Below are 13302 nucleotides of genomic sequence, written 5' to 3'. Positions count from 1 at the left end.
CTGTCCAGTCCCGTCAGAATTTTATAAGTTTCTATGAGATCCCCTCTCATTCTTCTAAATTCCAGTGAGTATAAGCCTAGCCGATCAAGTCTTTCCTCATATGTCAATCGTGCCATCCCGGGAATCAGTCTGGTGAACCTTCGTTGCACTCCCTCAATAGCAAGCACGTCCTTCCTCAGATTAGGAGACCAAAACCGCACACAATACTCAAGATGTGGTCTCACCAAGGACCTGTATAACTGCAGTAAGACCTCCCTGCTCCTATACTCAAATCCCCTCGCTATGAAGGCCAGCATGCCATTTGCTTTCTTTACTGCCTGCTGTACCTGCATGCCCACCTTCAATAGCTGATGTACCTCCCCTTTTACTAATCTGTCACCATTCAGATAATAACCTGCCTTTCTGTTCTTGTCACCAAAGTGGATAACCTCACATTTATCCACATTATACTGCATTTGCGCATTCACCTAACCTATCCAAGTCACCCTGCAGCCTCTTAGCATCCTCCTCGCAGCTCGCACTGCCACCCAGCTTAGTGTCATCTGCAAACTTGGAGATATTACATTCAATTCCTTCATCTAAATCATTAATGTATATTGTAAATAGCTGAGATCCCAGCAATTAACCCTAGAGCACCAAACTAATCACTGCCTGCCATTCTGAAAAGGACCCGTTTATTCCCACTCTTTGCTTCCTGTCTGCCAACCAGTTCTCTATCCACGTCAATACATTACCCCCAATACCATGTGCCTTAATTTTGCACACCAATCTCTTGTGTGGGACCTTGTCAAAAGCCTTTTGAAAGTCCAAATACACCACATCCACTGGTTCTCCTTTATCCACTCTACTAGTTACATCCTCAAAAAACTCTAGATGTGTCAAGCATGATTTCCCTTTCATAAATCCATGCTGACTTGGACCGATCCCATCACTGCTTTCCAAATGGACTGCTATTACATCTTTAATAATTGATTCCAGCATTTTATCCACCACCGATGTCAGGCTAACCGGTCTATAATTCCGTTTTCTCTCCCTTTTTTAAAAAGTGGGGTTACATTAGCTACCCTCAAATCCATAGGAACTGAACCAGAGTCCATGGAATGTTGGAAAATGACCACCAATGCATCTACTATTTCTAGGGCCACTTCCTTAAGTACTCCTGGATGCAGACTATCAGGGCCTGGGGATTTATCGGCCTTCAGTCCCTTAAATTTCCCTAGCACCATTTCCTGACTAATAAGGATTTCCCTCAGTTCCCCCTTCTCGCGAGACCTTCGGTCCCCTAGTATTTTCGGGAGGTTATTCGTGCCTTCCTTAGTGAAGACAGAACCAAAGTATTTGTTCAACTGGTCTGCCATTTCCTTGTTACCCATTATGAATTCACCTGATTCTGATTGCAAGATACCTACATTGGTCTTCACTAATCTTTTTCTCTTCACATATCTGTAGAAGCTTTTGCAGTCAGTTTTTATGTTCCCTGCAAGCTTACTCTCATACTCTATTTTCCCCCTCCTAATTAAACCCTTAGTCCTCCTCTGCTGAATTCTAAATTTCTCCCAGTCCTCAGGTTTGCTGCTTTTTCTGGCCAATTTATATGCCTCTTCCTTGGATTTAACACCTTCCCTAATTTCCCTCGATAGCCACAGTTGAGCCACCTTCCCTTTTTTATTCTTACGCCACACAGGGATGTACAATTATTGTAGTTCATTCCATGAGATATTTAAATGTCTGCCATTGCCTATCCACCGTCAAACCTTTAAGTATCATTCTCCAGTCTATTTTAGCCAATTCACGTCTCATACCGTCGAGGTTTCCTTTCTTTAAGTTCAGGACCCTAGTCTCTGAATTAACTGTCACACTCCAGCTTATTGAAGAATTCTACCATATTATGGTCACTCTTCCCCAAGGGGAAGACCAGATTGCTAATTAATCCTCTCTTGTGAAACAAGACCCAGTCTAGGATGGCCTCTAGTTGGTTCCTCGACATATTGGTCGAGAAAACCATCCCTTATACACTTCAGGAAATCCTCCTCCACAGTATTGCTACCAGTTTGGTTAGCCCAATCAATATGAAGATTAAAGTCACCCATGATAACTGCTCTATCCTTATTGCACACGTCCCTAATTTCCTGTTTGATGCCATCCCCAACCTCCCTACTACTGTTTGGTGGTCTGTACCCAACTCCCACTAACGTTTTCTGCCCTTTGGTGTTTCGCAGCTTTACCCATATAGATTCCACATCATCCACGCTTCCTTGCTATTGTGTTAATCTCCTCTTTAACCAGTAATGCTACCCCACCTCCTTTTCCTTCCTGTCTGTCCTTCCTGAATATTGAATACTCCTGGACGTTGAGTTCCCAACCTTGGTTACCCTGGAGCCATGTCTACATAATCCCAGTTACATCATATCCGTTAACGGCTATCCGCGCAGTCAATTCATCCACCTTATTACGAATGCTCCTTGCCTCGAGACTCAGAGCCTTCAGGCTTGTTTTTTTTTTTAAAAACAAACACTCTTTGTCCTTTTAAAATTATGTTGTAATGTGGCCCTTTTTGATTTTTGCCCTCGATTTCTCTGCCCTCCACTCTTGCTTTTCTCCTTCCTACCTTTTGCTTCTGCCTCCCTGCATAGATTCCCACCTCCCTGCCATTTTAGTTTAAACCCTCCCCAACAGCACTAGCAAACACTCCGCCTCGGACATCGGTTCCAGTCCTGCCCAAGTGCAGACCGTCCGGTTTGTATTGGTCCCACCTCCCTCAGAACCAGTTCCAATGTCCCAGGAATTTGAATCCCTCCCCCTTGCACCAACTTATCAAATAGCTTCTGAGAGTCAAGATATTCAACAACTATCACTTTATCATTCACTAATTGAATTACGTGGTCAAAGAATTCTAGCAAATTTGTAGCTTTGATAAAACAATTTGCATTTTGAAGTGTTGCCTTTATTCTTGTTAAAAGCATTTGAATTGCTTCCTTTACAATATGGGCCTAGATATGCCAACCGGTTGAAGATAAATAAGCTCAAAGGCCTACAATTCTCACCGTCATACCAACAACTTTTTTTTTATATAAGAAAAGGAACAAAGATTTTTTTCTAGTAGTATCTTTTGTGATTAATGAGCAACCAAAAACATCAGTCACAATTCCCCCTAGTTCTAGCCTAATTTCAAGTATTCTTGGCTGAATTTCATGGATTCCCACTGCCCAATGAATATTCAAACACTTCATTTCCTTAATGAGCATTTCATTACTAATTTCTATTTTCTTCATGAATTTGCATTTATATTCTTCCCCACTACTGAAAAGAACTTATCGCTGTTTTCAAGTGAAAATGAATTGTAAAGGCATTTTACCCCTCATGTTTCTTATTTTAACGAACAGACCCCTTTTATTCTTTAATACTTCACCTAATATTTTGACATTATCTTTTTCTTCATTCTAATTTGTTTCTTACTCTTGGAATTATCTTTTAGCAGTTTTACATATTTTCCCATTTTCTTTTAGAACACTGGTATTTTTCTATTATGTGATGTTTTCTCACTTAAAAGGTTAAGTCCAGGCTCTGATATTGACCAAAATGGAGTAATTTTAATGTGCACCTACCCTTGAATATGCTAAAACTATGATATTTGTTTCACACTTTTGTCCTCGCATATTTTTCCCGTGTTTCACTCTTGTATCTGTCCAAGCTCGCACCTTTTATTTTAATCCCCTGTACTTTAAAATCAGCTTTCCTAAAATTTAGAATATTAATTTTATTGCCTCTTGCTGCTCACCATGTTCTGATGTGATACCTAGTGGCATTCTAGTTACTATTACACAGGTATTCCTCCACCTTCAAATACTCGACCTATTGCATTCATTAACTGTGTCTGCAAAGCAGTCAATAATGTAAAAAACGTGATTATGTGCACAAACATTTGTGTTTCCTCCTACGCACGCGCACTATAGACTCCGATCTTTTTTGCCCATGCGCGCTCGATGCAGAGTCGAACCACGTGGTCGAGCCCGCTACAAGGGCTTTTGGGTTATCTCTCGAAAATTAATGACTATAATAAAGCAGCCTCAAGAACTTTTGCCGAGAATATTGCTGTGATTATCTACATGAACATTTTCTTGGCCTTCTGGGGGGGGGGGGGGGCGGAGGGAGAGGTGGAGGGGAGGGCGAGAGCCCGCGGGAAGAGGGCGAGGGCGAGGGGGGGGGGGGGGGGGGGGGAGGGAAATATTCCTACACAAAATGATAAAGGAAGCAACTAAGAAGGCAGTTGAGAATGTACTAAGAACATGAAATAGGAGCAGGAGTGGACCATTTTTGGCTCTTTGAGCCAAATCTGCCATTCAACAACATCATGGCTGATCTAGCACAACTCATATTCCTTGATTTCCTTCGTATTTAAAATCTGCATAATATCTGTCTTGAATATACTCAACGACTGGGCATCCATAGGCTTCTGGATTAGAGAATTACAAAAATTTAAAACCCTTTGAATGAAGAAATTTCTCATCAGTCCAAAATGGCTGAATCCTTATTCAGAAACTGTGACCTAGTTCTAGACTCCAAAGCCAAGGGAAACATCCTCTCAGCATCTACCCTGTCAAGCCCCTTAAAAGGTGGTTATATGTTTACATTAGATCAGCCAGGGAATATCGACCTAGCCTACTCAATGTCTCCTCATGGGACAATCCCCTCATCCCAGGAATCAGTGTATTTAGCCTTTGTTGCATTCCCTCCAAAGCAAGTTATATTAGATAGTGATCTTAGACAGTTACACTGCCAAAATTGTATCACACTCTACCCAATGACAACTGACCTGCATCTGCTAGTGTGTCAATTAGCTTTTAATGTTAGGAAAGAGCCAATGGAAGGCATTAGAAAGATTTAAAATTGAGTTTAGGAAAATTTTTCAGAACTGACAAAACAGCTTTGAATTAATGCAAAGCCACTAGTATAACTAACAAATAAAAGGAGCTTCTGGTTCGGGTGCACAGCAGTCATAGGTGGGTGGAATAATCGCACTGCCCACCTGATGGCACCAGTGAGAGATCTGAACAATTTATCGTCGAGCCTTATGAAAATACGTATGGTCAGTTGCCAGCAGTCAGTGCTGAAGGGCAGCTCGCCAAGCTGGGAGGGGTGGGAAAGCTGATGGTTCCTCTGCAGAGCCAAGCCGCTAATAGGCTCTTAAAGGAGAAGGCAAGCCGGGGGGAGAATAGCCAGTGTGGCTGGGAAATTTTCTATTGGGCTGTGAGGAATATCCATGCTCCTTTTGATTGCACAAAAATCAGTGGCACAGCTTTTCTTTTTTTAAAAAAAAAAGCTTTTTGGAGACGCCTCCAGTGGTCACTCAATCATTTGCACTGGGTGCACGCTCCGCCCTAATTGAATGCAAAAGTTACCTGAGGGGCCTACAGATGGAGTAGGACTTCAATTTCCATATGTACAGAAGATCCCAGCTCTTTCAGGTGGGAGTGCTACTCAACTGCTTCCTGGCCCACTCTAAAATCGCAATGGGCTGGATGTAGGAGGGAACAGGGTGGTACCTAGTGCCCTTCCAATTTTTGACCTACTATCTTATTCCCACTTGAAAACGAGGACAAAAATTTCCACCAAAACTACTTAGAATTCAAGGTGTGCAGTTTTGAATTGACAATCTCAGGAATGGGGCTGAAGCTAATCCTTTCTAATATGCATAAGTAAACTCTCTTTAAACACTGCTTCTGAATTTAAAACAATTTCCCAGAGAATTCAGACTGGTCTGGTTGTACTGCCAGCAATCAATGGTTACCTACACCAAAGCAGCATAGGAGCCCTTTGTTCTGGGTACTGAAGGAGAACAATAGGCACAATGTTCAAGAGCATTAAAAAAAAAGGAAAAAAATGAAAGCAGCAAACTGAATTAATGAATGTACGTACCAGTTAACATACTTGAGAAAAACATTTGGTGGTGGCAAGGTCAAGAACAATCTGTGTACAGCTTAAAGCAAAAGGTCTTGCTTTGTAGTTTTCAGAAATCTGGTGAGTTAGATAAATGCGAATATGTAGTAAGCTCCCAGGCAAAAAAAACAAGGTGTTGGAACAAAAACTAAATGATAATGAAATCTACTCATTTTAAATATAGTATACAAAAATCTAATTATTTTGTTCCAATAACCAGCATCATTCAGCACAAGTGCTGAACAACATTGAAGTCTAAAGGAAATCTATGTCTTATGAACAATGTTTTTGGCACTGCCTTGACAAGAACACTTGAAGTTACATCATAAAAGTTTTAAATCCAACATTGCAATTTCTTTTGGCTGAAAAGTTGTGAACTGTTTTTTTTTGTTGCGATGACCATTTATTATGTGATTCTAACCACACATTACAAAATGTACTGTTAACCTTTTAATTAAAAATAGTTACAATGGCAATTTTTAATGAGACATTGGTTTTGTTTTAACATTTAAATAAATAATTATGCTTAGCATTTTATATGTACAGCTGAAGTAGAATTTACACAACTACACTGTCAATTATTGATCAGGTCAGGAACAAACTGCAATTTAGTATGAATTTGCTTAGATAGAATTATTAGACACTTTTCCTTTATAATACTATAAAAACAGATTCTTGCATTATATTAAGCAAATTAGAATATCTAGAGAATCTATACATTTAAAATCTTGTGCATGACCCACTTCCGGTCCAAATATTTCCTGCAACATTTACATTGGAAAAACCGTATGTAAATATTTGATGGTCACGTTTTGATGAACCAATTGAATCTCCAAATGATTTTCAAAAAAAAAAAGTCTAAACTACTTAATTCTAAAATTTAAAAAAGTAGCACATTATGTTGCCTTGTGTCTCTTTATTCTTTAAGCTTTTGTTTAGAGACAGCGCCTCGAAAGCCTGGGCTTTGACTTGATATTTTTTAACCTCAACAGTTCGAGGGAGGTTTCAATCACATCTGTGCAATGAGTATATGAAGTTGACAGAATTTCCCAGTATGTAATCTGCAGGCGTTGAAGTGTGTCCCCCGCTCATCCTGTGAGAACATTCTTGTTGCCCCATAGAAATCAGTTGCACAGCCACAGAGTGCTCAGCGAACCCAGGACCACCTTCAATGCTCTTCCACTAAGCCTAGATATCATCAGTACCACTGCATTTAGATCACATTTTCACCTTTTCCCAAGTCAAGTATATAAATCGGGTCAGTGGTATTGTCTATACACAAATCTTAACTTTGATCTTTCAGGTTAGCAAGTTAATCCTTCAAATACCTTCTGCAACCTACGTACCCCATTTAATGTTTAGAAACCCTTTATTTGAAAGCAAAATTTTAAATAACTGAACAGGAAAACTTCAATACTACTTAGGTAGCTTATTAATGTCAAACAGTTGGATATTTGTTATACCCAATTTGCCAGAAGTTGTGCTATAGTATTAGGTTAGATCGATATAAATCTCTGGGAATTTCTTTGGGGGTTATTCCAGTCGGCCAAACCCCTCAAGATGGCAAATGGGGTTTTCACCAATGTTACACAGCGAAATGAGGAATTGAGGCGAATCACTTCACCTCTCCTCCCTCCCAAAGTGCAAGTAAATATGCGATCATTCATGTTTGTTGCCCACTCTATCCTCAATGTTGAAATAATGATTGCGCATAACTAATCTCCCTACTCTATTCTCAACTTACTGTCAGGCAACCTAATATATGACAAATTTAGTACAAGAGGACTCAACTGTATTTGGAATCAATATTTCAGTTACTGAAGGATCAATGTAGATGTTTTACAATCTCAAAATGGCTATATGTACTGCAATACTGGAACACAATCAAGGAATTCAAAATGTGAGCAGCAACACCAAAGCTTATTGCAAAGGAGATGTGAATGCCAAAGTTTTGTTAAAACTTGAACACTCAGTATTAGTTAACTGCTATGTGCAATACATAATGCATGACTGGAACTTCTAATTTTAAACCCAGTGCTTATTTACTGGTTGTTGCTATGGTGAAGGTGCAGAGAAAAAAAAACCACCAAGACATGTATTTTGAAATCTTCATTACAAATCTTTCCATTGCTTTGTTCCATTCTACCTTTGCAACATTAGCCAGCCTTGCATCCCAAGCTAGTTCTTTGGATTCTGGCCAATTGTGCATGCCACCTCTCTCCACTTTGTTCTTTGTGGCAGAGCCTTCAAACATCATGCACTGAACTCAAGAATTCTCTTCTAAACTCTTCTGCCTTGTCGCATCTTTCCCCAAATCCAAATGACTCTTCAAAATCTAGGATTTCACCACAGCTTTTGTTCACCTCCCTAACATTTCCCTCAGTTCCTGCTTAGTGTCCATTGATTTCCCCAGCCCTCTTCTATAGCATTTTTTTAAAAAACATCTCTGTTTTAAACATGCAATATTAATGCAAGACCAATTAGTTGGCCCCACTCAAAAAATTTTTTAATGCCACATCTCTTACACCCTCCAATTACTAAACAAATGCAGCTCTCTTGAATTTGTCTGCCTTCATTACCCTGTTAAGTAATCTGCTCCACACATTGACCACACTATGTTTAATTATCTCAGCTTTCTGTTCACCTTTCCTGCTGAGCACAAGCCTGTGCCCCATGTTACAGAATTTGGAGTTATGCCAATTTATTAGGGTTCAATTTATCTGTACCTCGTAAAGTCTCGAAAGTTTCAAAAGAATGGGCAACACTTAATTTTTCTATTGTAAGCATTCTGAGCTTACTTTGTAGTTCAAGTGTTAATCCTCATCAATTTAATTGCCCACCTCTGTATCCCCTTGAAAGAACATCCTCATAAAGGAGGGGACAGAACTGCAGGTAGGGCTGAAGCAGTGGCCTTTACACACTCAGCAGTACCTGAAACCTCTGTTCTGGTGTATCTGTTTTACTGCTGTTTCAATGAGTATCCCATGGTCTCTTCTGTTATGTGCTATAATCTGCTTCATTATTCATCATATTCCCATTGGTCATTCCTGTCCCCCAGGCTGATTACTGTGCATTTGCTCAATTATTTTCATTCTCCCCCCTAGTATCTCTTTCTTTGGCTTAATGTCCATTATTGTACTTAAGGCACTGTGAAATGCCATGCGACCTTTTAAAGACACCATATAAATGCAAGTTATTCCTTAAATGTTCTTTATTATAGCCTCAGCCTTTCATCTTGATTTCTCAAATTTGAAAGAAAACCAATAATTTGAATATTTAAATAGCTATCCCACACTATGAAATATGCAGTTGGGAACAAACAGGTAATATGAACTGATTTCTGATAGATGACTGAAGACACAGCAAGTTGTGTAATAGAAGCTAACAAAACAAAAATCAAAATACATTTAATCACATTATACAGGACTTGAGCACAAGATCTATAATCAGACCTTGAAGTGCTTACACGTCCTCTAACCCAACCAGCAAAAATACATGATCCTAAACTTTCTACCAAGTCTAAGCCAAGGCCAAACTTACCAATGCATATAAAGTAACTTTAAAAAAAAACTGTAAAGTAACTTTGACCTAAAAATGTAGCATACATTGCAAGGGAAATAAAAACACTCATTGTGTGAAATGACAAGAAAAGACAGAGTGTGTGTGGATGTATTTATTACAGCACTAGCTTCATCAAATGACAAGAGCAACAGTACATTAATCACCCGCAGGACAAATATTTGACAAGTTGACTATACAAGTCAACAAGCTATTATATGACACAGTATGCATTAACTTCAATTATTTATTGGTTACTTAAAACCAGTTACAGTTCAAGAAAAACACACTACAAGCTATTAGTCCGTCATTCTCCTTATACAATAGCAAACACTGCTAACCATTAGCTTTTACAGCCAAGTACCTGCATTTAAGCAAATTACTATCTAGTACAATATTTATCACAAATTTATTTGTATGTTTTAAAAATTTCAACGATTTGGTTTAAATCTGTATGTACAAAACTGCAATTGAAAACAGATTGTAAACTTATTAAAAGGCAAGTCACAACAAAAAAAAACAAGCTTATCACCTGTTATGTTACCTGTCAAAAGTAAAAATACTTCAATGTGCAACTATAAGGATGTGCTATTAAAAGAGCAGCAGTTTAAACACTTAAGGAAACATGCAGGCAAAAAAAAAGCAAGAAAAATTAAAAAGTGGATAGTGGTAGCATGTCTCATTTCCCCATCCTGAGTAGTTTTCTATGCTTTAATGGCGCTTTTAAAAAAATACATGCATATCAAAAAAATCTTCAAATCAGATTTCAGCTATCAAGCATGAACACAATTTACTGTATGTGGCAAAGATATCAGTGAAAGCTAGTTCAAGCCTCTTCGCTGGACTAGTGATAGTGCTAACCCTTACAAGGTCACAATGCTCATTTTACATGCCAAATAACAGAGAGATACCAAACTGTAACTCTATAAATAAAGTTCCTCAGTGTAGTCCACCATTTGTCAATTGTTGAAAATGATTTAAACAACTGAACAGCAGGCTTTGAGTAACAGAATATATAGTCTCAAGACTAGAGCCACAATTGAAGGGTAAAATTAATCATACATACCTGAACTCAAGGCTATATTACTCCCTTTAATATCTTCTTCCATTAGGTTTGCAGATCTTGTAAACTGCCATCACTTACCAACTTCAGATATTTGTTGAGTGCATATTCAAAGCTACTGATATCTGGCATTTGCTAATGCTAATCACCAGATTACTGGAGGGGCATTGAAAGTATTTTTGTAGTGAATCAGTAAAGCATTCACTACTTTAATGCGTATGGCAGATTATGCAATGACCACATATCATCTCTCTCCATCATTTACCAGTACCAGACATTCATCGACCGGGCATGACATCTAAAATATCTCACAATTAAAGATACAAGAGATATGGCTTCTCTGTAGATGAACTGCATTGACATTTCTTTTTAATAAATATGTTAGCCACTGTACCAAGCAGCTCCAGACTACCCACAATTATTTTTGAGGTGCAAATAACAAGGCTAGGCTCATTAGGTGGAGTAATGAAACAAATGTGCATTTACTCAGTGTTACAATTGGGCCACTGCATGAATCCCCTGAGCATGCTCAGTTGATGCAATGGAATGTAAATGTGCTTCCTCAATAGCAACAACTGTGACATTCTGAGAGAAGGAGTTCCATCCTACAATGGGGCTTTATAAGCATGCATATTAAAAATAAAAACGTCCCATTTATATAACAAAACCCCTTTCAAGCTGACAGTGGGTAAAGTATTAAGTTTCACAAGGTCAAATTTAGTAACTCAGCGTAATTCAGCGTAATTATATAAAAACATAACAAAACAGTGCAAAATAATATTGTACTCTCTCTCATGATAAAAACATTAATTTGACCTCAATGTTGTTGGACAGCTTTCTAAACTTTCTTTCCAGGGAAGGAGGTCAGGGATAACTATGGCAGGTCCTGGGTATGAGTAAGAAATCAACATCCTTGCTTTCAGCTGCGTTTGGTCTTTGAGTGTTGAATGAGCCACTGTAGTGTTATATCTGAAATTAATTCATAAAAAAAAATTAGAATCATTGCATCATAGAATAGTACAGCACAGAAGTTAGCCATTCAGCCCATCGAGTCTGCGCCGGCTCATTTGAAGATCCAGTTGGTCCCACACGCCCGCTTTTTTGCCATATCTCCTTCAAGTATTTATCCAATTCCCTTTTGAAGGCTACTACAGAATCTGTTTCCACCACCCTATCAGGCAGTGCATTCCAAATCCTAACCTCTCTATACGTAAAAACGTTTTTCCTCATGTCGCCTTTGGTTCTTTTGCCAATCACCTTAAATCTGTGCCCTCTGGTAATAGACCCTTCAGCCACTGAAAACAGTTTATCTTTATTTACTCAATCTAAACCCCTCAAATCTCCTCTTAATCTTCTCTGCTCAAAAGGGAACAACCCCAGCTTCTCCAGTCTATCCATGCAACTGTAATCTCATCCTTGGAAACATTCTAGTAAATCTCTGTACCCTCTCCAAAGCCTCCATGTCCTTCCTAAAGTGCGATGCCCAGAATTGGACACAATACTCCAGCTGGGGCAGAACTAGTGTTTTATATAGGTTTAGCATAACTTCCTTGCTTTTGCACTCTATGCCTCGATTTAAAGCCCAGGATCCCAAATGCTTTAGTAACTGTTTTGTTAGCCTGTCCTGCCACCTTCAAAGATTTGTGCATAAACACCCCCAGGTCTCTCTGTTCTTGCACCCCCTTCAAAATTCTATCATTTGGTGTGTATAGTGTCTCATTTTACTACCAAATTTTTTTATTTTTTTTATTTTAATCGTAGCCAATCTTTCCAATTCTTTGTCAGATCACAAACGCCAGAGGTCACCTTGCACACATCAAGGATCACCCTGCGCTAATGCTCTTAGCCAAAAGGCCGAGAGCCCAAGCACCGTTCCTGGAAGTACTGCAATACCAGGCTCGTGCCATGGAGGTGGATGGGTCAGCAACCCCACACACCTCCGTGGAGGTGGATGGGTCAAACCACCCCACCCACCTCAAATGTATCACCTCACACTTCTCTGTTGAATTTCATCTGCCACGTGTTCGCCCGTTCCACCAGCCTGTCTATGTCCATCACCATCTTCCTCACTGTTAACTAATTAGAAGTGTAAGTGGTATAAAATTCCACATTGTGTTTTTTTTCATAAAATATCACTGAAAGCCAAGTGTAATTTTGAAAGCATCAATAGCAATTCTGACTGATTACACAGTGCATTAATTAATCCCAACCTCAAACATGAACTGTTTGCATTTAATTATTTGCAAATTACAACCTTCATTACCCACTGCTGTCTTGTTAAAATTATGTAGCCTCTTCCAACAGACATTGCTACAGCCCTGTCAATGTATATAGTCTTAAACTGTAAAAATACATTAACTGGAATTCAATCTATTGAATAGTGCACACACAGGCAACTGTAAAAAAAATATATATATATTATAAACAATTTATTCTTTGGAGCTTTATCATTACACTTTTTTTTTTTATAAAGTCAAACAGTTTTCGCCCCAGCAGTTTTTCATTTTTTTAAAATAAATTTAAAGTGGCTCATAGGACTCTATGAATCTAATTCATTCCTAGTGCACTAACATACATAGTTGAAATGACAAGTTAAGCTAAAAACCTTCAGTTAATGAATACATCACTGCTACTATTGAGCTATCACAGGATCAAAATGCAGTTGATCAAATTCAACATTCATCAGTTTATGTTTTCTCAGCCCCTCAATATATTTACTGCCTTACAACACATCCCACCTTTGG

The 13302-nt window shown here is 38.8% G+C and overlaps 1 protein-coding gene across 2 annotated transcripts in view; it reads right to left on the bottom strand.

Moving 5' to 3' along the window:
* Positions 1–9595: 9595 nt before the first annotated feature.
* Positions 9596–13302, bottom strand: part of LOC139227851 (ADP-ribosylation factor-like protein 8A) — a 72468-nt gene continuing 68761 nt past the window's right edge. For both annotated transcript variants that reach the window (XM_070858934.1, XM_070858935.1), the window contains one exon: positions 9596–11527. In XM_070858934.1, coding sequence (XP_070715035.1) covers positions 11478–11527 — 50 coding nt within the window. In that variant the 3' untranslated portion in view covers positions 9596–11477. The remainder of the gene's footprint in view (positions 11528–13302) is intronic.

Source organism: Pristiophorus japonicus, chromosome 17 (genome assembly GCF_044704955.1).
Source record: "Pristiophorus japonicus isolate sPriJap1 chromosome 17, sPriJap1.hap1, whole genome shotgun sequence".
Taxonomy (NCBI): domain Eukaryota; kingdom Metazoa; phylum Chordata; class Chondrichthyes; family Pristiophoridae; genus Pristiophorus; species Pristiophorus japonicus.
The sequence above is the reverse complement of the archived record's forward strand: the minus strand, read 5'-3'. Positions and strand labels throughout refer to the sequence as shown.